This window comes from Muscardinus avellanarius, assembly GCF_963383645.1.
Source record: "Muscardinus avellanarius genome assembly, chromosome: 1".
Taxonomy (NCBI): domain Eukaryota; kingdom Metazoa; phylum Chordata; class Mammalia; order Rodentia; family Gliridae; genus Muscardinus; species Muscardinus avellanarius.
Genome location: NC_137786.1, coordinates 232,178,397 through 232,206,324, shown reverse-complemented (window position 1 = coordinate 232,206,324; position 27,928 = coordinate 232,178,397). Strand labels below are relative to the sequence as shown.

The following is a 27,928-nucleotide window of genomic DNA, read 5'->3' as shown; positions in this document are numbered from 1 at the left end:
GAGAGGCGTTTCCATGGGAAACAGCAGATGCTCAGCGGCCGCTGGGCACCTCACAGGCAGCAGAGCCGCTCCACCTCTGCCTCGCACTCGTAGAATTTTTCAAAGAGCTCGGGAGAGGCGCCGTTACACTCAAACCACCTCCTCAAGGTGCCCAGGGCCCGCAGGGCGTCGGCTCTGGCGGGCAGAGGCTGGAAGCCGTCCTCCCCACCTCCCTCTTCATCTTCAGCATCCGTCTCCTCCTTGCACACCCCAGGCCGCGGCTCCTCACCCTCCAGGTCCACGAAGCGGTAGAACTCCTCCTGGCTCAGCCCACGGGGGACTGGCGGCATCACAGAGGATTTGTCCCAGGGTGGGGGCGTCTTGCCGGGAGCCAGCCCTTCCTGAATGAAGCTGCTCAGGACGAGCTGAGGAGGCACCTTGGCCCAGGCCGCCGCCGCCATGTGCAGAGCGTCCAGCACCGTGATGCCCGCCCCAGCCGCAGCCAGTGAGGTACTGCCCCTCTGGATCTGGACGGCGGCCAGCTTTCCCAGCAGACGGTGCCGGTAATGGGCCTTAAAGGCCCAGACCACGGGGCTGGGCAGGGGGGGCGTGGTGCTGGAGGCGGACAGAGGCAAGAGCCTCACGTGGTGCAGCCCAGGCGGGCCTGCCAACTCCTCCACGACTCCAGCAGCCAGCAGCAAGGCTACCTGTCGGCCCTGCTGCTCCATGTCCCGGTCAAACTGTGCCAGCCACTCTGACCAAGGGATGCCTGGGTCAGGGTGGTAGGAGGCAGGCAGTGCTTCACTGTTGACCCCAAAGAAGCATCTCGGGGCAGCCTGGACCCCACCCACCAATATCCGCCGCTTTTCAGTGCCCCTGCTGTTGGCACACAGCAGTACCTGCACCCGATCACATGTGGCCGCTCTGCCAGGCACTGCCCGATACAGCAGGGGCACTTCCGCACAGCCAAAAACATCTTCTGGGGAGAAGTCTTTAAGGGAAAGAGGTGGCTGGGCCTGGGACGTGAGCCCTGGAGGAGGTGGTTCGGGGGGAAACGGAGGGGCGAGGACATGGCGAGCCCCGAAGCCTACATTGTTGCGGCGTTTCCAGCGGACCAGCCAGCCAATGCTGGGCACAAAATCCTGGCCCATGATATCTGCCAGTTCCTTGGCCTTGTGGAGCAGCATGGGTCCCGTCACGTCCCAGGCCTTGGCCCGGGCAATGTGGTACCAGCAGAGCAGGGCCTCGTCGATGCCGCTGTACTTGGACTCGCGTTTGCGTTTGCGCTCTCGGTTGGCGGTGCCGCTGCACCAGTCGGCCAGCAGCTTCTCCTTGTTCTTGCAGATGCGTGAGATCTGGGGCTGGGAGACTTGGAAGCGCCGGGCCACCTCTGACTGGGACATCTTGGACTCATCTAGGAGCTCCAGCACCTGGATCTTCTCAGCCAGGGACAGCGCGTGCAGCTTCTTCTTGCTACTCAGCTCCATGGCTCCTCCGGAGCTCCTGTGGGGAGAGGAGAGAGAGCTCAGGGAGGAAGGCTGGAGAGGTGAGGACAGGGCGACAGACCAGCAGAAGGCTGGGGACCGGTGATGAACTGAGAGAGGAGGGGAAGTGGCCAGGCTGAGTGAGGATGGGCTGGGCGCCATGCGGGTGAGCGCCAGAACAGAGCTGGAGCAGGCATCTCTGGTCAGAGGGAGAGAGGAGTCTGGAAGGGTTTGGCCTCTCTGGGGGAGAAGGATGAATAGTCCTGGGGACAGCTGCAGAGACAACAAAGGAGTACGGACTGAGAGGGCCTGGGACTCAGTGGCAGGTGTGGGGGACAATGGGGCTTCCAGGGGAGGCTCCTGGGAGGGAGGTGGGATGATGGCCTGGGCTGGGTCTGGATGATGTTGGGGGGTGGAGTGAGTGTACAGAGTTGAGGGGGGCAGGTGTACAGACGACAAAGGGGAAGGCTCGTTATGGGGGACGGATGAGTCTAATGTGGCGCAGGAGCGAGGACCAGGAGGGAGCTAGGGCCTGAGGGGGGGAGGGCGGCCGGCGAGCGCGCAGGTGCAGGCGACAAAGGGCGAGGGTGAGGCGCTTCTGGCGGCGGGAGGGCGGGTGTCCCCGCGGGAGGACGGTGGCCTGGGGGGGCAGGGAGCAGGGCCGGGCGCCCGGGACCCGGCGAACCAGCGGCCGGCTCTGCGCCCCGGCCGGCCTCTCCCACCTCCACCCGCGCGGGTCAGCGGGGCGGACCCAGGCGCCGACCCGCCGGCCCGGCCTCCCGCTCCGCACCCACCTCAGGCGCGCGTCCCGCGGCTCCCGCCCCTGCCCCTGGCGGGCTCCCGAGCCCCGTGCGGACCGCGAATGCAGAGCAGGGCCAGGCCCCGCGCCCCGACCCGAGGGCCAGCGGCCGAGGCTGCGCGGGCGGGAGGGCGCGCGTGCACGGCAGGCCCTCTCGGGGCCGGGAAGCCCGCGCTGCAGCGCTCGCGCGCCCACCCGCCGCGGCCCCGCCCCGCCCCAGCCAGATTGGCCCTCAGCGGCGCCCCGGCCCGCCCCCGGCCGGGTCTCATTGGACGTCGCGGAAGTGGCGGTTCGTCGGCCCACTGGGGGCGGGGATTCTAGCGTGATGGGCCAGGGGGCGGGGCCAGGACCCGGCGGGATTCCCCAGGCGCCGCCGGCCCCCTGCCCGCCAACCCTAGGACCTGAGCGCTCGAGGGTGTGCCCAACGCCTAGAGGCCGTGACCCTGGCTCCTTCGCCTACCAAACAGGGCTAAAGGCCCTCAAGGAGTCGTTTTGGGCAAATGATGGAGAAAATGGTTGCAAGCTTTAAGCTACACAAAAGCTAGTTACCATGGACAGCGCTGGCCTTAAGTCTAAAAGTCCGACTACTGGGCACCAATTGCCTGTGACCAGTTCGGATTTAGGGAAAGGACTAATTTGTACTAGTTTAGGTACCTCGTGACAAGATTCAAGTTCCTAAGCTCAAGATTTAGTATCACTCCTTTCCTTGCGAATCTTGTCCTGAACAAATGTAGACACTAACCTGCAGCCCCAGCTTTCCCACTCTGTATCTTACCCGCTGACGCTGTCCATCCCTCCAACTTCCATCTCCCACAGCCCCTTCCCACAACTTCGGAGGCCTGTTCCAATGTTCTCATTTTCCCATTTTTCTGGCCCTTAGCTACCAGTCTTGGCCTCACTCTCTCAACTCCTGCCCTACTTAGTGTAAAGGTAAGAGGACGGGCTGCGCTCAGCCTTCCAACAGCCAACAATGACTTTAGGGATATTCCAGAAAACAACTGAGCAGATTCAGAGGGCCCAAAAATGGTTCATTGAAATCTTTCTTTAAAACAAAAAAAGTAAGGGCTAAGGGTTTACCTCAGTAGTACAAAGGCCTTGTTTGCCTAGCAGGTGCATGGCCCTGGGTCTGATGCTCAAGACCACACAAAATGAAGAACTTCAAAACACAATGAGTGGAATAGGTAACAAGACCCACTACACAGCATCAGAATGTTCAGTGGCTCAAGGGATTCATTCCGTGCGCGTGGTAAACATCCTGGGAAAGGCTGCGGGGCTGTACCGCAGCCAGCCGTGCCCACAGCATTGCAGGAGGCTAAAGCTATGCTGGACAAGCAAGGCTGAGACCGCTGACCAAGGGCCTCTCACTGACCCAGGCTGCCCACGTTCTTGAGCAAAAGCCAACCTGTGCCCTGTGGTGACACCATTGGTTTGCTATGTCATTTTTTATATGTAGATAATAATCAAGCTTTTGAATCCATTTTAAGTATCGGACATTGCAAGATGAACTATCATCACTTCTATCCGAGTTCAACAAAATTCCCCCCAGATCAACCAAAACATAGAAATAAATAGGATGCCAAAGTGGACTTTAACCCAGATTCTGTATTGATCAAAAGAGCTTCATTGTTCTTTATAATAATTGTTATAAACTTGAAATTACATAGCAAATTAAAACTAACAAAATAACCAATATCTTATCTGCTTTACATTTAAGATTCAACAAAAGTTCTATTGGGTGGGTAAATCTATATTTCAGATGTTAAGAAAAAATACTGTCCTAAAGAATGTTTTAGATGCAATGATGGCCTTCTTGACCAGAAGAGAGGACATAAACCATCCAGAAGGCTCTGTGTAAAATGTTTATTTTTACTAATGTTTAGAACACAGGACTAAAGAAAGGGGGGAGAAGACACAACTCCGAAGCGACAGTGAGTCGGGCCTGCCCAGAGCAGAGGAAGGCCGTTCCAGGGCAGCCCGACACGGACCGTCCCCTCCTACTCAACGTCAACGCCCTAAGCAGAAAGCCAAGGAGTCAGGGCGCGAAGACTCACCGGCTGCGAGCGAGCGTGCAAGGGTGAGGGGCGCCTAGGGTGCCCTGTGACCTGGAGCCAGGAGCCAGGCAGGAGGCTGAGGCTCCCAAGCCAGTGAAGGGCAGGAAGCCGAATGCCCAGGTCCAGGGAGAACGAAAAGGGGATTCTGGAGGTAGGCTTTTTTGTTGAGTTAAAAAACAGGCACATTATCCAACGTCTCCTTGTGGACCCCAAATGCTGGCCTGGCCCCCTGCGGCATCCCTTCTCCCCACAAAACCAAAAGGAACAGGAGGGAGGCAGAAAAAGTTCCAAGGGTGGGCAATGCGTGGGTCTCTAGAGATGCTGCAGTGAGCGGGCCAGGCGAGCGCAGGACAGGCGAAGCCGCCCCTCCCCTGGGCGGGGTGGGCAGACACAGACGGGAGGGTGACCAGGAGCATCCTGGCTCAGGCAAGGGCCCAGCAGGACCTCACCCTGGAGGGAGGAGGCAGGCAAGCAGCACAGGGGCGTGAGGGCGAGCTCCGGGCCAGGCCTCCGGTGGCTCACTCCAGAGGCTCCCATCAACAGGCCCAGCCTGGGGGAGCAGGGAGAGGAAACCCCGGAGACCAGAACTGAGGCGCGGCTGGGAGGAGGGAGCTGCTCTCCCGCCCTTTCTCGGAGGACACAGTTGAACCCTGTGACCACAAGGCCTGGGCCCAAGGCAAGCAGAGTGAATGCGCTTCATGGAGAGCGGAGAAAGGCTGGGCCCACAGCTGCCTGGGCGGCGGGCTGCTCCTTTCTCCCTGGGCCACAGGCGGTCAGAGCTCCACCCCTGCTTGCTTGGCCGAAGGCAGGTTGGCATGACCACCCAAGAGTCTGGACTTGTGAGAGAGGAGGACGGGAAAGGTGGGTGTGAAGAACAAGGTGGGGAGAGCCTGAGGTGCGGGGAGCGGGGCGGCACATCAGGAGGAGTTCTGGTTCTGGTAGATGGAAGCTTTCTCCTTCAACAGGTCCAGACACAGGTGGCAGCTCCAGCTTCCTGCAGAGAAGCATGAGGAGGTCAGGGTGGCCCCACACACCCCTACTGCTGTCCCTCCGCTCCCCACACCTCATCTACAAGCAGCACGGGAGAAGTTCTGTGGCAGCGTTTCATGGTTACCTAGTGCTGAGAGGGACCACTCAGCCTTCAGATGATAACAAAAACTTTCTCCACGAAGATAAAAAACATTCAGCCAGAGGACAGTTTTGGAATAGACGCTCAGGCCCGCTTTGCCCTGTTATACCAGAAGCCCTGGGCACAGCAGGAGGGTCTAGGCAGATAAAAGTTTTTTTTTGTTTGTTTTTGGTTTTGGTACTGAGGACTGAACACAGGGGCATTCTACCTGTGAGCTACAATCTAACCTCATCTTATTTTGAAACAGGATCTAAGTTGTAGAGGGCCTCAATAAGTTGCTGAGGCTGGCTGTGAGCCTGCAATCCTTCTGTCTCAGCCTCCCAAGTACTGAGATTATAGGTGTGAGCCACCACAACCAACCAGATACAAGTTTTATTTTATTTTTTTGTGAGTCTGGGGATGGAACCCAGGTGCATTTGACCTCTGAGCTACATCCTGTACCCTATTTTTTATATTCTTTACTTTGAAACAGGGTCTTACTAAGTTGCGGAGGGCCTAAGTAGCTGAGGCTGTCCACGTACAGAGATCCTCCAGTCTAAGCCTCCCAAATGCTGGGATTACAAGCATGCGCCACCATGCCCAGCTTAGATATAAGTTTTTAAAGTGTCCCACTTTAAGCTGGGCGTGGTGGCGCACGCTTGTAATCCCCGTGCTTGGGAGGCAGAGACAGGAGGATCGTGCAGGTTCGAAGCCAGCCGTGCGCGCTGGCTTAGGAGACCCTGTTTCCAAATAAAAATGTAAAAATAGCTGCTGTGGGTATCACCTAAGCGCAGGTCTCCTCGCCCCCTCCCCTCCCCTCCTCCACCCCCTGGGAGATGAGTGACGCTGGAGACTCTGCCACCATCCCTGTGGTGACCACGCAGGTGAAGTTGGGGGGCTGCGGCCGTCAAGGTGGGGGCAATGGGCTTCTCCGTCCCCACCAGGAGGACCAGGAGCTCCAGGCCTTTTTCAACCTTCTGGAGGACAGTTTTTTCCAGGAATTCCTCTCCAAAGACCCTTGCTTCCAGATTTCTGATAAGTACCTCCTGGCCATGGCGCTGGTCTACTTCCAGCGCGCCAAACTGACTCTCAGGGAGTACAACCACGGCAGCCTGTTCTTGGCACTGTTCCTTGCAAATGACATGGAGGAGGACTTGGAGGAGCCCAAGTGTGAGATTTTCCCGTGGGCGCTGGGGGAAGGCTGGTGTGCCCGTGTGGGGAAGTTCCTGCGGCAGAGGGACGTGCTGTGGGCGTGCATGGACTTCAGGGCCGCTGTGAGCCGCCGGTGCTGTGAGGAGGTTATGGCCAAGGAGCCGACCCACTGGGCCTGGACCCGGGAGCGGCGCCCCTACCACAGCGGGGTTAGGAGGGGCTGCCCTCCGACCCGGCCCCCCTTCCCCCGGGGCCCTGGCTGCTCGCCCCCTCACTGTGGCCGGTGTGGCTGTCGCTGGCCCACCCCCAAGTCGCCCAGGCGCCCTCCCCTGATCTCCGAGTGCTGTCGCCGCTGCCACTCACATTGCCACCTGATGGTCAGAGACCTCCGGGGCCAGGATCTCCTCCTCATCTGGCCCCCGCGGGAGCCAGGCACCTACACCCTCCGCATCTTCTATAAGACTTCAACCACGCCCTGAGCACTGACCTCGGCAGCGTGAGGAGCGCTCGTCCGCCTGCGTGCCGCTGACCAAGCTCCACTGCCGAGTCCCTGCCTGGCCGCCTGCGTCTGAGCCTCAGGCCGGCAGCATCGCGCCCACCCCAGCACCTTCCCAACCTGCAACCTGTACCCACTCTGGCCCTGGCCCCTTTAATAAATGTGTCCATGGAATACTGGGGAAAAAAAAAAATAGGTCTGGGAGTGTAGCCCGGAGGTAGAAGGGCTTCCAGAAACCCCAGTACCACCACCAAAAAAAAAAAAAAAATAATAATAATAATAAAAAAAATAAAGTGTCCCACTTTAGACTTGTGGTACTAGGGATAGAACCCTTCTATCTCCGGGCTACACTCCCAGACCTATTTTGTATTTTATTTGGAAACAGGGTCTCTTAAGCCAGTGAGGCTGGCTTTGAAACTGCGCGATCCTCCTGTTTCTGCCTCCCAAGCACGGGGATTACAAGTGTGCGTCACCACGCCCGGCTAAACTTGTTATTAGAGAAGAATCAATCACAATTCTCACGACCCCAAAAGTAGCACAAAGGACATGGAAAAAGGCTCCCAGAAATCCAATTCTGGACTGATGTTAAGATAAAGCCTTTTGTTTTTGTACTGGGGGTTGGATGCAGAGGAATTCTACCTCTAAGCTATACCCCAGCCTGATTTTCTTATTTGGAAACAGGGGCTCACTACGGCGCTGAGGCCTTGCCAAGTGCTGAGGCTTTGAGCCTGCAGCCCTCCTGTCTCAGCCTCCCGAGTCCTGGGGTTACAAATGCGTGTCACCATGCCTGGTTTAAGACAGAGCTTTCTGCTTGGCATGGTGGTGCCCACCTGTAATCCCAGCTCCCCAAGAGACCAAGGCAGGAGGATTGCAAGCGCCAGGCCAGCCTTGCCAGCTTATTAGCAAGACATTATCTCAAAATAAAAATGAAAAGAGCTGGAGATGAAGCTCAGTGGCAGAGTGCGTGCTTGCCTAGCACATACAAGGCCCTCGGTTTGATCCCCAAATGTTTTGTGAAACACGCTGTAAGATGAGATGGCTGCCACCATAGCCAGATGCCTGTGTGAGGCTAAAGACCTGTCAGAGGAAAAGGGTTCCATCCCCAGTACCGCAAAAGGCTGACCATGAACCTGCAATCCTCCTGTCTCAGTCTCAAACTACTGGGATTATAGGCATGTGTCAAAATGCCCAGCTCCTTTTTTCTTCTTTTGAGATAATTAACATTTAATGTTTTGAAATTATAAGCATACTTGTACATACGAGGTTTTGAATATTATTCTGGGAAAGGATTCACAGCTTTTCTAAACTCATCAGAAATGCATGACTTAGGAAGCCGGGCGTGGTGGCGCACGCTTGTAATCCTTGCACTTGGGAGGCAGAGACAGGAGGATCGCACAGGTTCGTAGTCAGCCTCGCTGGCTTGAGAGACCCTGTTTCCAAATAAATAAAAAAATATAAAATAGGTCTGGGAGTGTAGCCCAGAGAAGGGCTTCCAGGAACCCCAGTACCACCAAAAAAAAAAAAAAAAAAAAAAAAAAAAAAAAAAAAGAAAAGAAAAGAGAAAAAGAAATAAAAGAAATACATGACCTAGCTAAACATGGTGGTGCATGCTTGTAATCCCAGTATTTGGGAGGCTGAAAGGAGATCACAGGTTCACAGCCAGCCTCAACAACTTAGTGAGTGAGGCCCTCTACAATTTAGTGAGACTGTTTCAAAAATTAAAAAAGATGAAATATGGTGGCATATGCCCCTAATCCCAGTACTTTGGGAAGTTTCAACAAGAGGATCTCAGGTTCCAATTCAGTCTCAGTAACTTAAGGCTTTCACAACTTAGCAAGACCTTGTTTTCAAGTAAGAAAATAGGGATAGGGGTTATAACTTGGAGATAGAATGCCTCTAGGTTCAATCCCAGCACAATAAAATAAATAAAAAGAAGCCGGGTGTGGTGATGCGCACTTGTAATCCCTACATTTGGGAGGCTGAGAACAGAGGATCGTGGTTTGTAAACAGCCTCAGCTACTTAGTGAGGCCCTTCGCAATTCAGTAAATACCTGTTTCAAAATTAAAAAGACTAGCCAGGTGTGGTGGCGCAAGCTTGTAATCCCCGTGCTTGGGAGGCGGAGACAGGAGGATCGTGCTGGTTCAGAGCCAGCCGTGCTGGTTTAAGAGACCCTGTTTCCACATAAGAAAGTTAAAAAAATAGGTGTGGGAGTGTAGCCCGTGGGAGTGTATCCTGGAGGTAGAAGGGCTTCCAGGAACCCCAGTACCACCACAAAAAAATAAAAATAAAAAAATAAAAAAATAAAAAGACTAGCCGGGTGTGGTGGTACATGTTTGTAATCCCAGCATTCAGGAGGCTAAGACTGGAGGATCACAGTTTGTGGACAGCCTCAGCTACTTAGTGAGACCCTGTTTCAAATTAAAGAATAAAAAATAGGGCTGGGGGGTGTAGCTCAGAAGTAGAATACCCTTGGGTTCCATCCTCAGTACCACAAAAAATGAGAAATAAGAAATAAACTAAAAAATATAGGGCCAGGGGTATAGTTCAGAGGTACTGCATGCCCTTGGGTTCCATTCCCAGTAAAACACACACACACACACACACACACACACACACACACACACACTCCTTTCCAATCAATCAGAAGGTCAAAAGAGCAGGGTTTAAAGTTTGGCGTGGTGGCGCGCACTTGTAATCTCAGCATTCGGGAGGCTGAGACAGGAGGATCGCAGTTCGCGGACAGCCTCAGCTACTTAGGATCTTTACAACTTTGTGAGACCCGGTTTCAAAATAAAGAATAAAAATAGGGCTGGGGTGTAGCTCCCTGGGTTCCATCCCCAGTACTGAAAATTAAATAAAAACAAGAAAAAACTATCAGCTGGGTGTGGTGGCGCAGGCTTGTAATCCCAGGATTCGGGAGGCTGAGACAGGAGGATCACCATTTGCAGCCAGCCTGATACTTAGTGAGACCCTGTTTCAAAATAAAGAATAAAAATAAATAGGACTAGCGGGGCGTGGTGGCAAACGTATGTAATCCCAGCATTCAGGAGGCTGAGAAGGGAGGATCACGGTTTGAGGAGAGCCTCAACTACTTAGTGAGGCCTTCTGCAACTTAATGAGACCCTGTTTCAAAATAAAGAATAAAAAAAATAAGGCAGGGGGTGTAGCTCGGAGGTTGAATGCCCCTGAGTTCCATCCTCAGACTTGGAATAAATAAGTAAGTAAGTAAGTAAATAGGGCTGGGATTACAGGGGTAAGACACTGCGCCTGGTTCTTCCTCTGCTTTATAAAACTCTCTAGAAGCCGGGCGTGGTAGCGCACGCTTGTAATCCCCGCACTTGGGAGGCTGAAACAGGAGGATCGTGCAGGTTCGAAGCCAGCCTTAGCTGGTTTAAGGGACCCTGTTTCCAAATAAAATAGGTCTTGGAGTGTAGCCCGGAGGTAGAAGGCCCCTGGATTCCATCCCCAGTACCACCAAAAAACAACAACAACAACAAAACAAAAACAAAAACAAACACCTTTCTAGAAATATAAACATTATTCTTGGCTTGTAAGTTATATCAACTGGTTGCAGCTGGACTTGGCTGCAGGCCACAGTCTGTCAACCCTGACTTAGAGCTGAGACCATCTGATGCCTTCTAGGTGCTCAGCTGAGGGTGGGACGGCCTGCAGCTCTCCTCTACCTGCCTATCTGACAGGATGCCAGGGGGAAAGCCTTGTCCAGTTACAAGTTTTCATCTGCAAGCTGCTATTTGATGGGTTAAAAAAAAAAAAAAAAAAAAAAAAAGCAAAGCGAGGCTTGTGGGTACCTGCCTGTAATCCCAGCATTTGGGAGGCCAAGACAGAAGGATCGCAGGTTCTCAGCCAGCCTCAGCTACTTAGTGAGGCCTGATTCAAAAACAAAGAATAAAAAATAGGGCTGGAAGCCGGGCATGTTGGTACATGCTTGTAATCCCTGCCCTTGAGAGGCTGAGACAGGAGGATCACATAGGTTCAAAGCCAGCCTCAGCTATATAGTGAGCCTCTCAGCAACCTAGTGAGACCTTGTTTCCAAATAAAATATAAAATAGGTCTGGGAGTATGGCCCAGAGGTAGAAAGCCCCTGGGGTACCACTGTACCACCAAAAAACAACAACAACAACAACAAAAAAGGGCTGGGTGTGGGTGTGGATCAGAGGTAAAATGCTCCTGGATTTAAACCCCAGTATTTCTCTCTCTCATACACCATACACATACACACACATGTACACACACACACTCTTAAGGGGGAAAAAAAATGCAGGCCGGGCGTTGTGGTGCAGTCTTGTAATCCCAGTACTTGGGGGGCTGAGACAGGAGGATGGCAGGTCTGAAGCCAGCCCTGGCAACTTAGTGAGACCCTGTTTCAAAATAAGAAATAGAGCCGGGCATGGTGGTGCACGCTTGCAATCCCAGCATTTGGGAGACTGAGACCAGAGGATCGTGGTTCACAGACAGCCTCAGCTACTTAGTGAGGCCCTCAGAAACTTAGTGAGACCCTGTTTCAAAATAAAGAATAAAAAACAGGGCAGGGGGTATAGCTCGGAGGTCGAAAAAAAAAAAAAAAAAGAAATAAGCCAGGTGTAGTGTAATCTCAGTACTTGAGAGGCTGAGACAGGAGGATCACAGGTTCTCCGCCAGCCTCAGCTACTTAGTGAGGCCCTTTGCAATTCAGTGAGATCCTGTTTCAAAACAAAGAATAATAAAAAGCCGGGCGTGGTGGTGCACGCTTGTAATCCCAGCATTCGGGGTTGAGACAGGAGGATCGCGGTTCGTGGACAGCCTCAGCTCCTAAGTGAGGCCCGCTGCAATTCAGTGAGACCCTGTTTCAAAATAAAGAATAAAAAATTGGGCAGGTGCCAGGCGTGGTGGTGCACGCTTGTAATCCCTGCGCTTGGGAGGCAGAGACAGGAGGATCGCGCTGGTTCGAAGCCAGCCTCACTGGCTTAAAAGACCCTGTTTCAAAAAAAAAAAAAAAAAAAAAAAAAAGCGTAAAATAGGTATGGAGTGTAACCCGGAGGTAGAAGGGTTTCCAGGAACCCCAGTACCACCCAAAAAAAAAAAAAAAAAAAAAAAAAAGGGCAGGGGGTGTAGCTCAGAGGTTGAATGCCTCTGGATTCCAATCCCAGACCCGAAAAAAAGAAAGAAAGGAAGGAAGGAAGGAAATCGGGTTACTGGTATAACTTGGAGGTAGACTGCTTCTGGGTTCAATCCCCAGGGGAAAACACACACACACACACACACACACACACACACACACCCCAAAATGCAAAGCTTGACTTCCTCCCAAAGCCCCCTTATTATGAGGCTTTTAGCACTCTCAGTGGACCACTTTCTTGCCTAGAAAGCTGGCTCACATTCTCTGTGCACAGGACAGCACCCACACATTTTCATTCTCCTAGGTAAGCTCCCGGATATCTATCAAGAGGGGTTCAGGCACAAAACCCAGAGGGAGGGGTGTTAGAAGCAGCACCTTCTTCAAGGTGGTGCATTCTACCTCCAAGCTACACCCCCAGTCCTAGTTTTTATTCTTTATTTTAAAACAGGGTCTCATTGAGTTGCAGAGGGCCTCACTAAGTAGCTGAGGCTGTCTGTGAACTGTGATCCTTCTCTCAGCCTCCCAAATGCAGGGATTACAAGCGTGCGCCACCATACCCGGCCTAACTGGAGCACTATTAAAGCCAACTATTGGTGAGGCTGAGTGACCCAGCCAGGTTCCAGAATCAACTCCGTCCCCAACTGAGAGGAGGGGAGAGGAAACGAACACTCACACCCATCAAGTTTGAAGTGCTGAAATGAAAGCGTCACATCAGACAAGCTACCAACTCAGCTTCCGGACTGGGAGGAGGGAGACCAATCTCTTTACTGAGCGGCTATTCTCTGCTCAGCATCTCTTTCCCATGGATTGCTGATTTCTGTCTTTGTAAACGCAACTGATGATAATGTGTAAATGTTAAATCTTTTAGGCTAAAATGCTGGGAAAGCAGCTGGAACCAAGCAAGGTAAGGTTCTTAAACCCTAACTCGGAAAAGCAACTGGTAACAGAGAGAACACAAAATTCAATATTTACTGTACAGGTGATTTTCTAATTTACAAAGTAATTGTTCTGGATAAAAGATCTTGCCCACTTACCTTCAGGAGGCTCAGACATGGATGGGGTGAGACAGTACATGTGATAGCCACGGTCACAGTCATCACAGAAGAGCAGCTGGTCCTAGGGAAAACAAGAGGAGGAAGGGGTTCAAGGACACGTGCCTCAGGCACTGGCTGGAGGAAGGTGAGGGCTCCTGGGAACACTGCTGCTACCTCCTAGAGGGGCAGGTGCAGGTAGGAAGAGATGCAGGGATCTCCTGATAAGAAAGAGACTGTCCATCTCTACCCCAAACAAGTCGGTCACCCTCATCTGGATGGCGCCCGAGCTCTCAGCTGACTAACTGGCCTCCATTCTTTTCCTAAATCTTTGTCCACAGAGCACCTAACATTATCTTCTCAAAATAGAAAACAAAACACATCAAACCGCTGATTAAAAGCCTCCAATAGCATCCCACTATATTAGAATAGAACCCGAGGCCTGAGTGCTGGGATTGTAGCTCAGTGGTAGAGTGTGTGCTTAGCATAGATGAGGGGCCAATTCAATCCCCTCAAAAATCCACCACACAGCCAGGCGTGGTGGCGCACGCTTGTAATCCCCACCGCTTGGGAGGGTGAGACAGGAGGATCGCATGGGTTCGAAGCCAGCCTCAGCTACTTAGTGAGGCTTTCAGCAACTTAGTGAGACTGTTTCCAAAAAAAAAAAAAAAAAAAAAAAAAAAAAAAAAAAAAGGGTCTGGGAGTATAGCCTGGAGGTAGAAAGCCTCTGGGTTCCACCCCCAGTACCACCAAAAAAAAAAAAAAAAAAAAAAAAAAAAATCCACCACACACAGGGTGTGGTGGTGCATGCTTGTAATTCCAGCATTTGGGAGGCTGAGACAGGAGGATCACAGTTTGAGAATAGCCTCAGCTACTTAGTGAGGCCCTTTGTAACTCAGTGAGACCCTGTTTAAAAAAAAAAAAAAAAAAAAACAAGACTGGTGGTGTAGCTGGGAGGTAGAATACCCCTGGGTTCCATCCCCAGTACTTCAAAAAATAAATTAATTAAATGAAATTAAAAATAGGGCTGGGGGTGTAGCTTGGAGGTAGAATGCCCCTGGGTTCCATTCCCAGTGCTGGAACAAAACAAAACAAAGCAAACCGACCACACGTGGTGGTGCACACTTGTAATCCAAGTACTTGGGAGGCTGAGATAGGAGGATCACAGCCTTAGAAACTTAGTGAGACCATGTTCAAAATAAAAAATAAGCCGGGCGTGGTGGCGCACGCTTGTCATCCCCGCGCTTGGGAGGCGGAGACAGGAGGATCGCGCAGGTTCGAAGCCAGCCGCACGCGCGCTGGCTTAGGAGACCCTGTTTCCAAAAATGAAAATGTAAAAATAGGTCTGGGAGTGTAGCCTGGAGGTAGAAGGGCTTCCAGGAACCCCAGTACCACCAAAAAAAAAAAAAAAAAAGAAAAAAAGAAAAGAAAAGAAAAAATAAAAATAGGGCTGGCGGTGTAGCTCAGAGGTAGAATGCTCCTGGGTTCAATCCCAGTACCACACACAAACCCCCCCACAGTTCTAGTGGTGCCTACTTCCGATCCATCTCCCACGCTCTCCCATGCACAGGAAGGCTCCAGCCTGCACAGCGGCTTTCTCAATACCCAGCTTGCTGGCCTTAAGGCCTCCATTTTGGCTGCTCCTCCAGTGGGAGTGCTCCACCTCCAAACCTTCTTGAACTGGCTCCTGGTATCATCCAAATTTCAACGCCAACCTCCCTCCTCAGAAGTCATGTCTGACTACACATCTAAAGCAGTGCCCAGGTACTGTCCGCCAAGTCGCTGGCTCCGTTTCTTCAAGGCTATCATGAAAGCCCGTTCTTCGCTTACTGCTGTTCCCAGAAGAACACAGGGGCCCTGTCCTGCCTAGTATCCCTAGAGCCTAGAAAGTGTCAGACCCAAAGCCGGAGCTCAGGAAACGTGGATTTGACGACAAATCCAAGTTCCAGTGGAATGCTGCAGGGGTGTGCGGGAGGCATGTCGCCCCGTGAAAAGCGAGCTGCCTCGCAGGGGCTGTGGGGAGCCGCGGGCGGGCGGGCGGGCGGGGCACGCACGTCGTTCTCGGAGGTGCCGCAGAGGTTGCAGCATTTGCACTCGATGCACTGCCAGCGGTAGGTCTTCACGGCCGCCATCATCACGGGGGTGAACTGCAGGCAAGATGGGTGCCCTGTGGGGGGAGGTGAGTAAAATGGATGGCCGGAAACGTGGGAGGGCTCAGGCGAGCGGCCCGAGAGCACTGAAAGCCAGCGGGCCAACAGCCCTCTCCTTGGGGACGGAGGTACCTGAGCGGCCGCAGTCAGAGCAGGACACCAGCTCCTCGGGCTGTCCTGTCTTCTTGTTGATCTTGGAGTCCCCCAGGCAGAAGTCGCAGTAGTTGTTGGGCAGGGCCAGCCCATCAGGACCCTTCTTGGCTACAGGGAGGAAGAGGAGAGTCTGACGACGCTCAGGGTCCGGGTGCCCCTCGGCGGCCTCACTTCCCCGCCTGACACCTCCGCTTACACTTCTGCTCCTCGGACCTCTGGGACACCGGGGTGGGCGGCTGGGAGTCTTCTTTGTCCTCGCCCTCCTCCTCAGCCAGGTGGGAGTGGGCATAGTGGTAACTGAGGCCCGGGCGGTTCTTGTAACGTTTTCCACAAACTGAGTGGGGAGGAGATTGCAGAGAAAGGTGTCAGGATTCACGCATGCCACTTCCCCACCCCGGAGGCAAAGGGCAACCACCCCCGGCCCGCAGCTCTACTCTGGACACCACCCCTCAGCCGGGAGCACCAGGTCCAGGAGCTCTGCAGCTCCTGGGACTCTCCTCCCTCACGGACCCCAGCCCCTCGGTCACTACTACTCTTCCCTGCCGGCTTTTAGTGGGGGCTCGGCCTTGTTGCATCAACTACTTGCTTGGGGAGAGGAGCAGCCTGGGCAGCTCCAGGTCGGGAAGGGGAAGGAAAGTTCTATGACCTTGCATCATGGCAAGAAGGGGAAAGGTGAGGAAGAGCCTGCAAACTCTTCCGCTTCTCAGTAAATGTGGGACGCTCAAATTCCCCATATGTACCACAGAACCCACCCCTGCTGAATGGACAAAGGGCTGAGGATGGGTCTGCTGGGGACAAATGCCAAATGAGATAGCCCAAGGGAAAGGTGAACACACTCTCGCACCGTGCCTGTCCAGCCCCTGCCAACCGGCAAGAAAAGCAGATCCCCACCGGCACCTTATAATCCTGACACCAAGGAAGGTGAGGGGCCAGCAGGAAGGACTGAGGGCGATGGGAGAAGGTGGGGGACAATGGACTCATTAAGTGACCACTGGGTGCCTGCTGCGGACGGGAGAACAGATGGGTCTGTGTGTAACAGGTCCCTCAAATGCCTCTGGAACCACCCCATGCACTGGGGAAGCGGCCCTAGGAGTGAGTCTGTGGGGGACAAGCAGTAGTAAAGGCAGTTCCTGGGAGTCTGAGGAGTGGAGCGCGACTGCAGTTCCACAGCTCCTACCGCCATGCCATTCCAGACACTTCCAAGCTAGCATCACAGGAGATGAGAAAGGCAGGAGGAACGTGGGAGGAGGGAAAAAGGGATAGGAAAACCGAAAGTCTGAAAAGGTGAGAGAGCTACCTCTCTGGGGCGCTTTCGAGGTATGCTTTTGTTTGAAACTATCTGAAAGACAGAAAGAAAAGTCATGAGAAGGAGGCCTTGATACGCTTGAGACGGGGTGGCGGCGGCAGCAGGAGAGCGAGCAAGCGAGAGAGAACCCGACAGCACGGCTGCTCGGGGCGGAGGCAGGGAAGCGGCCGAGCCAAGCAAGGGAAAGAGGACAGACGCTGGGGGCCTCGGGCCAGGCCCCTGCCTGTTGGGAGCAGCCCCCCTCCATCCCAGAGCAGCGGAGATTGCTCCAGAGCATGCAGGGCCGCTGGCCAGAGCAGAGGCTCAGGCCAGCCTGGGATCTTGGGGAACCAGTCTGCAGGCAGGCCGAGCACCCAGGCCTGTTTAGCACTCGGGGCAACAACACAACCCTCCCTCCTCACATCCAGAGCAGGAGCTGGGTCCACGGCAAGGACGCCCCACCCACTCAGAGGCACTCACTGTCACAGGCATAGGGCTTGTCTCGGTCCTCCAGGATGGAAGCGTCCAGTTTCTTCCGGGCACTGCTCACACTCTTACCCTGGCAAGAGGAGCGAAAAACAGAAACAAAAACAAAAAAAAAAACCTTACTTAGGATTAAATTAATCTCTCCTGAGAGTGGCTGCTGAGAGGGAGAGAGGCTTCTATAGGAAATGAGCCCAGGCCTTGCAGGATGCCCTGCCCCATGCTACAGGCAGCACACTGGCCCTCACCTTAGACTTCCCCTTCCCCCGGCGCTTGGGAGTGTCTTCTTCATAGTCCTCATCATCGAGATCATCCAGGAAGTCATCTGGTTCTAGAATCCGCTGCAGACAGAAGAATCAGAGTGAGCAGAAATAGTGCACATCCCAAAGCTCACCTGACACGGGACTGGCCACGCCCTTGCCCAGAGCCTCCTCTGGGACCTGCCATGCTGGCGTCATTCCTCACCCGAGGATCCCATTCCTGCCCCTTCAGGGCTTTCCTTCCTCTGTGTCTCTTCACAGCAGTCCCTTACCTACAATTCTCCTTATTTCTACACTTAGCGTTAGCTTCCCAGCGTAGGGATTTGGTCTGTTTCACCTCTGCAACCTTAGACACCAAAAAACTTTGAGACAGAAACTTTTTTTTTTTTGGTGGTACTTGGGATGGAACCCAGGGGCTTTCTACCTCCAGGTTATACTCTCAGACCTATTTTATACTTTATTTGGACACAGGGTCCCTTAAGCCAGCCAAGGCTGGCTTTGAACCTGCACAATCCTCTTGTCTCTGCCTCCCAAGCGCGGGGTTTACACACATGCGCACCACACCTGGCTTGAGACAGAAACTTTGATGCAAAAGAGGATGAATGAGAGCCCGTACGTAGAAGGAAAGGAGAGGAAAGACTAGAGGCAGCAGAGAAGACAGTCGGCCCAGGGGCAGGCCCACAGGGGCTGCCTCAGCTTCTGCTCTGCTTGTTTACAGTTCTGGGGCATGAATCCAGGGCCTTGTGGGTGCTGGGCAAGCGCTCTCCCACCCTCTGTTTCCGCTCTGCTAACTGGGTGGTCCCCCATGAAAAGAAGGTTGTCATTAGAGCTCTCCTGGCCACAGGGGTAATCTTGTACCTTCCGGGCTCGGCTGTTGGTCACAGGAAACTCGCCCAGGCTGTCATCGTCAACTCGGGGATCTGGGGCGCCTCGCTTCTCCAGGGGGTCGGTGCGCAACAGAGCCTCTAAACTGCTACCGTCCTGGGAGATGAGCCCCTCCTTCTTCAGGGTCTGGTCCGTGTCTACAACATGGTCAGGATGAAGCAAAGCTCAGAAGGCTGAAGCTCAGAGCCTGCACAGTGCCAGGGCCAACAAAGGTTGCCCACAGCCTCTGTTCTCCGGCTGCTCAGAGCCAAGACACCCTGGTTCAGCTGGCACAGTACCTTAGCTTTTACCTGCCTCCCCTGCTAGACTGAGCTCTCTGAAGAAGGAATCAGTTAAATTCACTTTAGTATCTTGGAGATCTAGCACAGGGCCTGGTGGTAAGAGCTGCTTAGCAGGCCTCTTGCCATACAGTAGGCCACGGCCCTGCTCAGCTCAGGAGGGTGTCCCTTACCTGGTTTGATGGATGGGAAAGAAAGCCGAGGATCCTCAGGTGGGTGGGCTCGCCGCTTTTTGCGCCAGCGCCGGGCAGGGTAAGAATACAGTTGTCCAGAGGCCAATCCTACGGAAGGAAGAAAAAGAAGTCAAACCCTAATCCAGTCCCAGAAAACAATACCAAACATTTTCTAGAAGAGAAGGCGCCGCTAAATTCTAGCTTTCAGAGTGAAGGAGGAACACTAACAGTGAGAGCCTGCGGTGGGGCAGGATAGTTTGTGGAAGAGTAGTTGAAAGCTTAGGGACCTTGGCTAACACGCTGCTTTCCAGACGCTCTCAGCAGGGCAGAAAACAAAGGCGCTAGTATGAACCTACCTACCCGTTTCATCCTCCTAGCTTTCTTTTCTTTTCTTTTTGGTGGTGCTGGGGATTGAACCTAGAGGTATTCTACTCCAAGCTATACTCCCAGCCCTATTTTTTTTTTTTTTTTAATTTAGAAACAGTGTCTTGCTAAGTTGCTGAGACTGGCTTCAAACCTGTGATCCTCCTGTTTTAGCCTCCCAAGTACTAGGATTAGAGGTGTGGGCCACCTCTGAGCTTAGAAAGGCCATGTTCATCCACAGGGGGGAGCAAGGGGGGCCGCTCATCTACCCACCACGTAAGAGGAGGGAGCATCTGAGTCTGCACCCTCACCTGGACCCCGGTGTCGCTTTTCCATCCAAATGTAACAGTTGCTCTGGGCCACTCCGGTCTGTGAGTCCAGGAAAGGCAGGCGCACGCTGCGCTCGGCACAGAGGCGGGCGTTGTAGCTGTGGCACTGCTCCATGGCATCTTTGTAGTACTGCTCCCCAAGGCTGTGTGGAAGATACGCAGCAGGCGTGGGTGCCGATCGGCCCTCTCCTCTACCAACTGCTTCTCTAGAAGGCTCAGGGGACTGGCAGGCTGTTTGTCTGGTCCTATGTGCCTCCATTTCTGCCTCATGGGACACCAAGCCCCTTCACTAAGCCATCACAAGAAAGGTACTTTACAAATAAATCACCATCAGGAACACATGACTTCCTCATGTGTCTAACCAGACCTGAGTCTTAACCCACAATGAGGAGAAGAGGGGCTGGAGGGTGAAGAGCACTTGCTTGGGTTTAAGCCCCAGAATCACCAAAAAAGGGGGGGGGTGTGAACACTCATTCTGAGCTTCTTACTTCATGTAGCCCTGTGCTATTAAAGATGGTAACTTTTTCTTTTTTATGTGTGTGGTAGTATGGAATTGAACCCAGGGGCATTCTACCTTAGAGCTATACCCCCAGCCCTATTTTTTATTATTTATTTTGAAACAGTGTCTCACTAAGTTACAAAGAGCCTCACTAAGTAGCTAAGGCTGGCCACAAACTATGATCCTCCAGTCTCAGCCTCCTAAGTACTGGGATTACAAGCGATTATGCCTGGCTGGCAATTCATATTTCTATTTAGTCAATATTCCAGGACCAACCAGGCGTGGTGATGCACGCTTGTAATCCCAGCATTCAGGAGGCTGAGACAGGAGGATAGTGGTCTGTGAATAGCCTCAGCTACTTAATGAGGCCCTTTAAAACTCAGTAAGGCCCTGTTTCAAAATAAAAAATAAAAAGCCAGGCATGGTGGCGCATGCTTATAATCCCAGCATTTGGGAGGCTGAGACCGGAGGATCGAGGTTCACAGACAGCCTCAGCTACTTAGTGAGGCCCTCCATAAATTTAGTGAGACCCTGTTTCAAAATAAAGAATAAAGCTGGGTGTGGTGGCACATGCTTGTAATCCCCACGCTTGGGAGGTAGAGACAGGAGGATCACGCAGGTTTGAAGCCAGCCGCTTAGGAGACTCTATTTCCAAATAAAAAATCGGTGTCTGGGAGTGTAGCCCGGAGGCAGAAGGGTTTCTAGGAACCCCGGTAGCGCGCGCGCGCGCGCGCACACACACACACACACACACACACACAAAGAAAAGAATAAAAAATAGGGCTGGGGGTGCAGCTTGGAGGGAGAATGTCCCTGGGGTCTATCCCCAGTACCGCAAAAAAAAAAAAAAAAAAAAAAAAAAAAAAAAAAAATTCCAGGGCTTCCTGCAAGCTTGGCACATACTCTACTACTAAGCTACATCCCAGCTCAAAATTCAATCAATCATAATGAACAAATTAGGGACAGAGGTGTTTTCTCTTGCACAATATTCCCATTATCAATAAAGATGTTGGAGATACACCAGGGTGGACTTGGGAGTAAAGACGTGGTTGGGTTCAAGTTACCACAGGAATGTGGACATTTAGTCAATCCATATGAACCTCTGTTCCTCTTCTATGTATTGGGGAGGTTGGACTAGACAAGCTCTGACACAGCAGGATTCTCTCTCTCTTTTTTTTGGTACTGAGGACTGAACCCAGAGGCATTCCACCTCCAAGTTATACCCCCAGCCCTATTTTATTTATTTGGAAACAGGGTCTCACTAAGTTGAGGAGGGCCTTGCTAAGTTGCCGAGGCTGGTTTTGAACCCGTGATCCTCCTGTCTTAGCCTCCCAAGTACTGGGATTGCAAGCATGTGCCACCATGCCAGGCTGACATATCATGATTCTGAGGGAGGGGGCATGAAGAGCTGGAAAAGTAAGGCTCTGTCGCTTATGGTCATAACTTGAGATATACCAACATGCCCTGCTCTGAAATCTGAGGGGGCTGTCACAACAAACCATGGCATGGCTTAGCATGTTTCCAGCAAGTGAAAGACACACACCACACACACAGCAACATCACAAGGACAGCCTGGTTTGACTCGAAATGCTATAATGACTGTAACTTGATGTAGGCACGAATCTTGTATTGGCGTGTAGGGTGGGGAAGGAAAGAGGCTCATGTTCATTCGCCTTTAAGAGGCAGCCATGTCCTCACCACACAGGAAAATTGGATAAACAAGGCTGAGTGCAGCAGCTCCTTTGTTTCTGCTGATGGGAATTGATACTGACACTGGAAGTCAAACGGAAGAAGGTCTAGACAGGCTGAAGGCTCCCAAGTCAGACGAGGCTGGAAATGGTTTGAGGGAATGGATGAGAGCTGTTCTGCAAAGCCCCTGTAATTTGGTTGGGATCTCAGAAGGTAGGGCAAGTGGTCTTGTGGGTAAGATGTCTAGGAATGAATCACTAAATGTGTGTCTGTGTGTGAATCTGATGAGAAAAGCAAGATATTTCAAGGTAACATTATTCTCTAGATCTTTTTACCTAACTCAGAAAGTTTACTAACTAGTTGGCAGCCAGTTATTTTGTACAAATACCTTGCCCTATTAAGACCCCTCAGCCGGGCGCGGTGGCGCGCGCTTGTAATCCCCGCGCTTGGGAGGCAGAGACAGGAGGATCGCGCAGGTTCGAAGCCAGTCGCGCGCGCTGGCTTAGGAGACCCTGTTTCCAAATAAAAATGTAAAAATAGGTCTGGGAGTGTAGAGGTAGAAGGGCTTCCAGGAACCCCAGTACCACCAAAAAAATAAATAAATAAGACCCCTCAAAGACTGTTTCAATTCTGACATCACTTATGGAAGAGACAGATGATTTACAAGTAGAAAAATCCCTCTCCCAGAACAAGTTGAAAGTCAGAAAAGATGAGGTAGTGGAAGTCTTGAGTCCAATGCAGAACCACAACTCTCAGAAAACGAGGTAAACTATAATCAAGCAAAGTGCCAGAAAAGCATCTCTTTCCAGGTCGAGAATGGCACAAAAATAAAAGTCCTTCTTAAAAAGACAGTCCTGTGGGGAAATCAGTTATGGTCCGCAGTCCTCTGTAACTAGAACTGATTACGAGAAAGCTGATTTCTCATCACTTGCACTCAGGAATCAGTGGCTGGTGACTTCCATAATCTCTAGAGCTCTTTAAACATAAATAAGAAGCCATGCTCTATTTAAATGGAGAACCCATCACTTGTAACTTCATGTAAAGACTGGCAACCCATTTTCTTGAAAGTCTTTCAATATGAAGACCCTCATTACATCTACCTCTCAGAACCTCTTTCTACAATAATAAAACCTGTGTAAAACCTCCTGTTACAGTGAGATGGGAGAAGTCAACAAAAGGCAGGGAAACAAAGAAAGAACATCTGAGTCAGGAAGGATAACTATAAATATGGCAGATCAACAGCGTCATTTCTAAATTGAGGGAAATGTCAGCCTGAAGAGAGAGCTGGGGAAACTGGAGTGGGCAGATCAGAGGGAAAGATAATAGCTTTGGGAGGAGGGGTGGCTCAAATAGGCAGCATAGAGCAAAAGCAAGTTAAGAAGAAAAAAAAAAAAGCCACAAGAGGAGGAAGAAGCACTTAGCTTAATGGAAGCGGGAAAGCATTCTTCAAGAAAAAAAGAGCGGGGGCTGGGGGAGTAACTTAACCTTAAAAGAATGGTTCTTAGGAAGAGTGGCTCAATCCAGGACAAAGAGAGATGAGACGCTGAGAGTCCCTTAGAACAGTCCCCAAACCTTTACCCTGTCATCCAGTCAAAATGCTAGACACCTCTCAATATTCCTATCCTTTCATCAAACCCAATACAGCCATTAAAAAAAGAGCTTGTTCTGTCTGCCCACGAGACACTAACCAAACAGTCCGCTTCAAAACTCATGCAGGTTCTTCTGCAGGGAGACAACGGGCTGAACACACCAAAGTCCCCAAACATCCCTAGTTCACGGGAGCCGCTAACGGGCCGGTCTCAGTGTTCCGAGCAACCACGAACTCCCAGCCTGGCTCGAGATCTGACAGCGCGATGCTTTCCAGAGGAGAATGGCCACCTCGGGGCCGCGCGGGCTGGGCGTCCCGGGCCGCGTTTGATGGCGCCAAGGCCCACTCCCCTCGGTTCTTTCCCTCCCTCAACCTCGGGCTCCTCGATCGCTTCTTCCCAGGAGTATTTTTAAGCCCGGGTACCTCTGCCCGGCGCCCGCCCCACACGTCACGGGCCGCTGGGCGCGGGTCCCGGCGGGGGCGCCCCGGGCGCGGTCGGCCTCGGGCTCCGGGCGCCCCGCTGGGGCCTCCACAAGTTTCCCAAAGAAGCGCAACGTCTTCTCCGGAGTCCCGCGTCGCCCTCCCCAGAGGAGCCGCCACCTGGCCTCCCCGGGCAAGTTCCTCTCTCCGCCTCGTCTCTTCTCGCACCGCCCCCTGCTCCTGGGGCCCTCGCAGACCGCCCGGCCTAGGGGGCGAAAGAAACAAGCACTCACAGCTTCACTACATTCTCCACCACCGCCGCCATCTTCCCCGCTCCTCTCGCTCAGGCCCGGAGGCCCCGCAGCCGCAGCGCGCAGGCGCCGGACCGCGCGGAGCGCCGGCGGCCGCGGCCTTCTGCGCAGGCGCAGCCGGGCGGGCGCGCGCGCACGCGCGCGAGCGCGGAGGCGGGGGAGGGAAGCGGAGGGAGCCGGGGGAGCGCGACGCGCAGGCGCGAGGGAGCCGGGCGCGCGCCCCGCGGCTCGGGCTGGAGCCCCGCCCCCTGCACTGCGAGGGCGCGGAGCCTGGCGGAAGGGTCAGGCGGGAGGTCAGCTAGGCCAGGGCGGGGGCCGGAGCCCAGGGTAGGAGCCGTGTCCCGCCCACCGCGGTCCCGAACGCAGGGCCGTTGTCTTTATTTTTATTTACTTATTTTTATATTTTTTGTGGTACTGGGGTGGAACCCAGAGGCTTTCTACCTCCGGGCTACACTCCCAGACCTTTTTTATATTTTATTTGGAAACAGGGTCTCCTAAGCCAGCTCAGCTGGCTTCGAACCCGTGCCATCCTCCAGTCCCAGCCTCCCAAGCGCGGGGATTACAAGCGTGCGCCACCACGCCCAGCTAGTTGTCTTTATTTTGTAGTACCGGGGATTGAACCCAGTGCCTCTCGTGCATGGTTGGTGAGCGCTTTAACCACTGAGCTACAGTTCCCGGTCCTTTTTATTTTTTGAGAATGAAGTCTCTCCAAATTGCTGAGGACAGCCTCAAACTTGCGGTCCTCTTGCCTCAGCCTCCCAAGTTGCGGGGTTTGTAGTTGTGCACCACCACGCACAACATTGATAAATTTTTGTTTTTCCTGTACTGGGGCTCTAACTCAGGGATTCATGCATGCCAAGCAATCTCCTGTGCCCAATTCAGAAAGAGGAGGACGAAGGCAGGGAAGGTGAACCAGGCAGGTTTTTGGCCTGACCAGATTTGTGAGTGTGTGTGTGTGTGTGTGTGTGTGTGTGTGTGTGTGTGTGCGGTGCTGGGGATCGAACCCAAGGACACACTACCTCTGAGCTATACCCCTGGCCCTATTTTTTCTTTCTTTCTTTCTTTCTTTCTTTCTTTCTTTCTTTCTTTCTTTTTCTTTCCTCCTTCCTTCCTTCCTTTCTTCTCTCTCTCTTTCTCTTTCTTTTCTTTATTGTGCTATTGGGGATGGAACCCAGGGTCATTCTACCTTTGAGTGACACCCCAGCCCTATTTTATTCTTTATTTTGAAACAGGGTCTCACTGAGCTGCTAAGGTCCTCACTAAGTAGCTGAGGCTACTACACGCCTGGCCACCATGCCGGGCCTTATTTTTTTTTTTAAACAGGGTCTCAGTAGGTTGCTGAGAGGCTTGCTACATTGCTAAGGCTGACCTTGACCCTGCAATCCTCCTGTCTCAGCCTCCCAAGCACTGGGTTACAGGCGTGCACTGCCAGGCCCAACTTGGCCTAACCTTCTCTGTCTGATACACAGAACCTGACTCTGCTAAACCCAGTGCCTCAACTTCACTGACACTTGCCTCCCCTTCTCCCGCTCCTGTCTCAGCTCACTCCCTTCACTTGGGTTCTGAAGAGTTCTTGTGCTGCTGTTCCTCTCTCTGTAACATTCCTGCTCCTTCATTACCAAATGGTGCAAACCTACTGGCAAGCATGGCTAAATATCCGCCCCCTTTTTTTTTTTTTTTTTTTTTTTTGCTGTACTGGGGATGGGACCCAGAGGCATTCTACCCCTAACCCTATTTTTTATTCTTTATTTTGAAACAGGGTCACAGCTGCATGATGGCGCACGCTTGTAATCCCAGCATTCGGGAGGCTGAGACCTGGAGGATCGTGGTTCGCGGACAGCCTCAGCTACTTAGTGAGGCCCTCTGCAACTCAGTGAGACCCGGTTTCAAAATAAAGAATAAAAAATAGGGCAGGGGGTGTAGCCCGGAGGTCAAATGCCCCTGGGTTCCATCCCCAGACCCGAAAAAAAATAAATAAATAAAATAAAGACTAAAACATAGGACTGGGGGTGTAGCTCTGAGGTAGAATGCCCCTGGGTTCCATCCCCTGTCCACACAAAAAAGTTGCTGAGGCTGGCTATGAACCTCTGAGCCTCCTGTCTCAGCCTCCCAAGTACTGGGGTTGCAGGCGTGGACCACCACATCTGGGCCTACCCTTCAGTACTTTCAGAATTCCTCTAAGACCTGCCACGGAGCTGAACAATACCTACTCTACAAGCTCTGACCCAGGAGCCGGGTCTGTGCCGTTTCTCTGACAGAAACCAAGGCGTGGGAGCAGGGCTGCTGCCTCTTGTGATCTTAGTAACTCTGGCCAGATGTTTTGTTTCTGTTCCGAAGCTTTGGACTCTGGCTGATTTAGTCTTTAGAACTCAAGAGAGGAATGTTTCCACCATGGGGCACAGTAACGATTTCTCTAAATTGTAAGTTGAGATTGTTCCTGGGCCTTAATTATACTTGTTGCTAAGGACCAAACCCAGTGCCTTTTGCATGCTAGGCAAGCACTTTACCACTGCGCTATAACCTCCAGCCCCAGGAGAGAGAGAGAGAAAGAGAGAGAGAGAGAGAGAGAGAGAGAGAGAGAGAGAGAGAGAGAGAGAGAGAGAGTGTGTGTGTGCGCGCGTGTACTGTGGTACTAGAGATTGAAGCCAGGAGCATTCTACCTTCAAGCTACACCTGCAAACCTCCCCCCCCCTTTTTTTTTTGTAGTACTGGGGGTGGAGCCCAGGGGCTTTCCACCTCCAGGCTGTACTCCCAGACCTATTTTTTACTTTATTTGGAAACAGGGTCTCACTAAATTGCTGAGAGCCTCACTAAGTAGCTGAGGCTGGCTTCAAACCCGTGCATCCTCCTGTCTCAGCGTCCCAAATGCTGGATTACATGTGTGTGCCACCACGCCCGGCTTACCTGCAACCCTTTTAAAAATTTAATATATTAATTTTTTGTGGATGTGGGGATTGAACACAGGGGCATTCTACCTACAAGCTATACCTCCTGCCCTATTTATTATTATTATTATTAATTATTATTATTATTTGCAGTACTGGGGATGGAACCCAGGGGCATTATTTCTTAGAGCCACACCTGCCGGCTCTATTTTTTAGTTTTTTTTATTTTTTAATTTATTTTTTATTTTTTGCGGTACTGGGGATGGAATCTAGGGGCATTCTACCTCAAGCTATAGTACACCCCTGTTCCTATTTTTTCTTTCTTCCTTCCTTTCTTTCTCTCTTTTTTTTTTTTTTTTTTTGTGGTACTGGGGGTGGAACCCAGAGGCTTTCTACCTCCAGGCTACACTCAGACCTATTTTACACTTTATTTGGAAACAGGGTCTAAGTTGCTGAGAGCCTCACTAAGTAGCTGAGGCTGGCTTCGAACCTACACAATCCTCCCGTCTCAGCCTCCCAAGTACTGAGATTACAAGCGTGCGCCACCACGCCCAGCTCCCCCAGCACTATTTTTTAATTTTTGAAACAGGGTCTCGGCAAGTTTTGGAGGGCCTCACTCAGTAGCTGAGGCTGGCCGCGAACCTGTGATCCTCTTGCTTCAGCCTCCCAAGCGCTGGGATTACAAGCGTGCGCCACCACGCCCAGCTATTTTTCATTTTTGAAACAGGATCTTGGGCTGGGAGGTAGCTTAGTGGTAAAGCACTCGTCTTGCAAACAGAATGCCCTGGGCCCAATCCCCAGTACCAAGAAAGAGAAAGAAGCAGGATCTCACTAGATTGCTGAGTTTTGCTAATTTGCTGAGGCTGCTCACAAACCTGTGATCCTCCTGTCTCAGCCTCCTAAATACTGAGATTACAGGCATGTGTCACCACTTCCAGATGAGGGTTTTTGTGTGTGTGG

General features: G+C 52.4%; 3 protein-coding genes across 4 annotated transcripts; 1 reads left to right on the top strand and 2 right to left on the bottom strand.

Annotated features, from left to right (window-relative positions):
* Positions 1-50: 50 nt before the first annotated feature.
* TIGD3 (tigger transposable element derived 3) lies at positions 51-1,466 on the bottom strand (the record flags this gene model as incomplete). Its single annotated transcript, XM_080717080.1, has 1 exon — positions 51-1,466. The coding sequence occupies one exon, from the start codon at positions 1,464-1,466 to the stop codon at positions 51-53; it is 1,416 nt and encodes a 471-aa protein (XP_080573206.1).
* Positions 1,467-5,230: 3,764 nt separating this feature from the next.
* DPF2 (double PHD fingers 2) lies at positions 5,231-24,097 on the bottom strand (the record flags this gene model as incomplete). Of its 2 annotated transcripts, XM_080715761.1 has the most annotated exons (12): positions 5,231-5,307; positions 13,221-13,302; positions 15,272-15,384; positions 15,500-15,628; positions 15,717-15,854; positions 16,818-16,859; positions 17,286-17,364; positions 17,537-17,629; positions 18,407-18,570; positions 18,885-18,992; positions 19,559-19,719; positions 24,066-24,097. In XM_080715761.1, 12 exons carry the CDS (start codon positions 24,095-24,097, stop codon positions 5,231-5,233), a joined length of 1,218 nt encoding a protein of 405 aa, XP_080571887.1. The 2 variants fall into 2 exon arrangements, with proteins under 2 accessions (XP_080571887.1, XP_080571888.1); XM_080715762.1 differs by lacking the exon at positions 16,818-16,859.
* On the top strand, positions 6,258-7,052 carry LOC308272569 (speedy protein C-like; the record flags this gene model as incomplete). The annotated part of the gene is made up of 1 exon (XM_080709441.1): positions 6,258-7,052. The coding sequence occupies one exon, from the start codon at positions 6,258-6,260 to the stop codon at positions 7,050-7,052; it is 795 nt and encodes a 264-aa protein (XP_080565567.1).
* Positions 24,098-27,928: the final 3,831 nt, after the last annotated feature.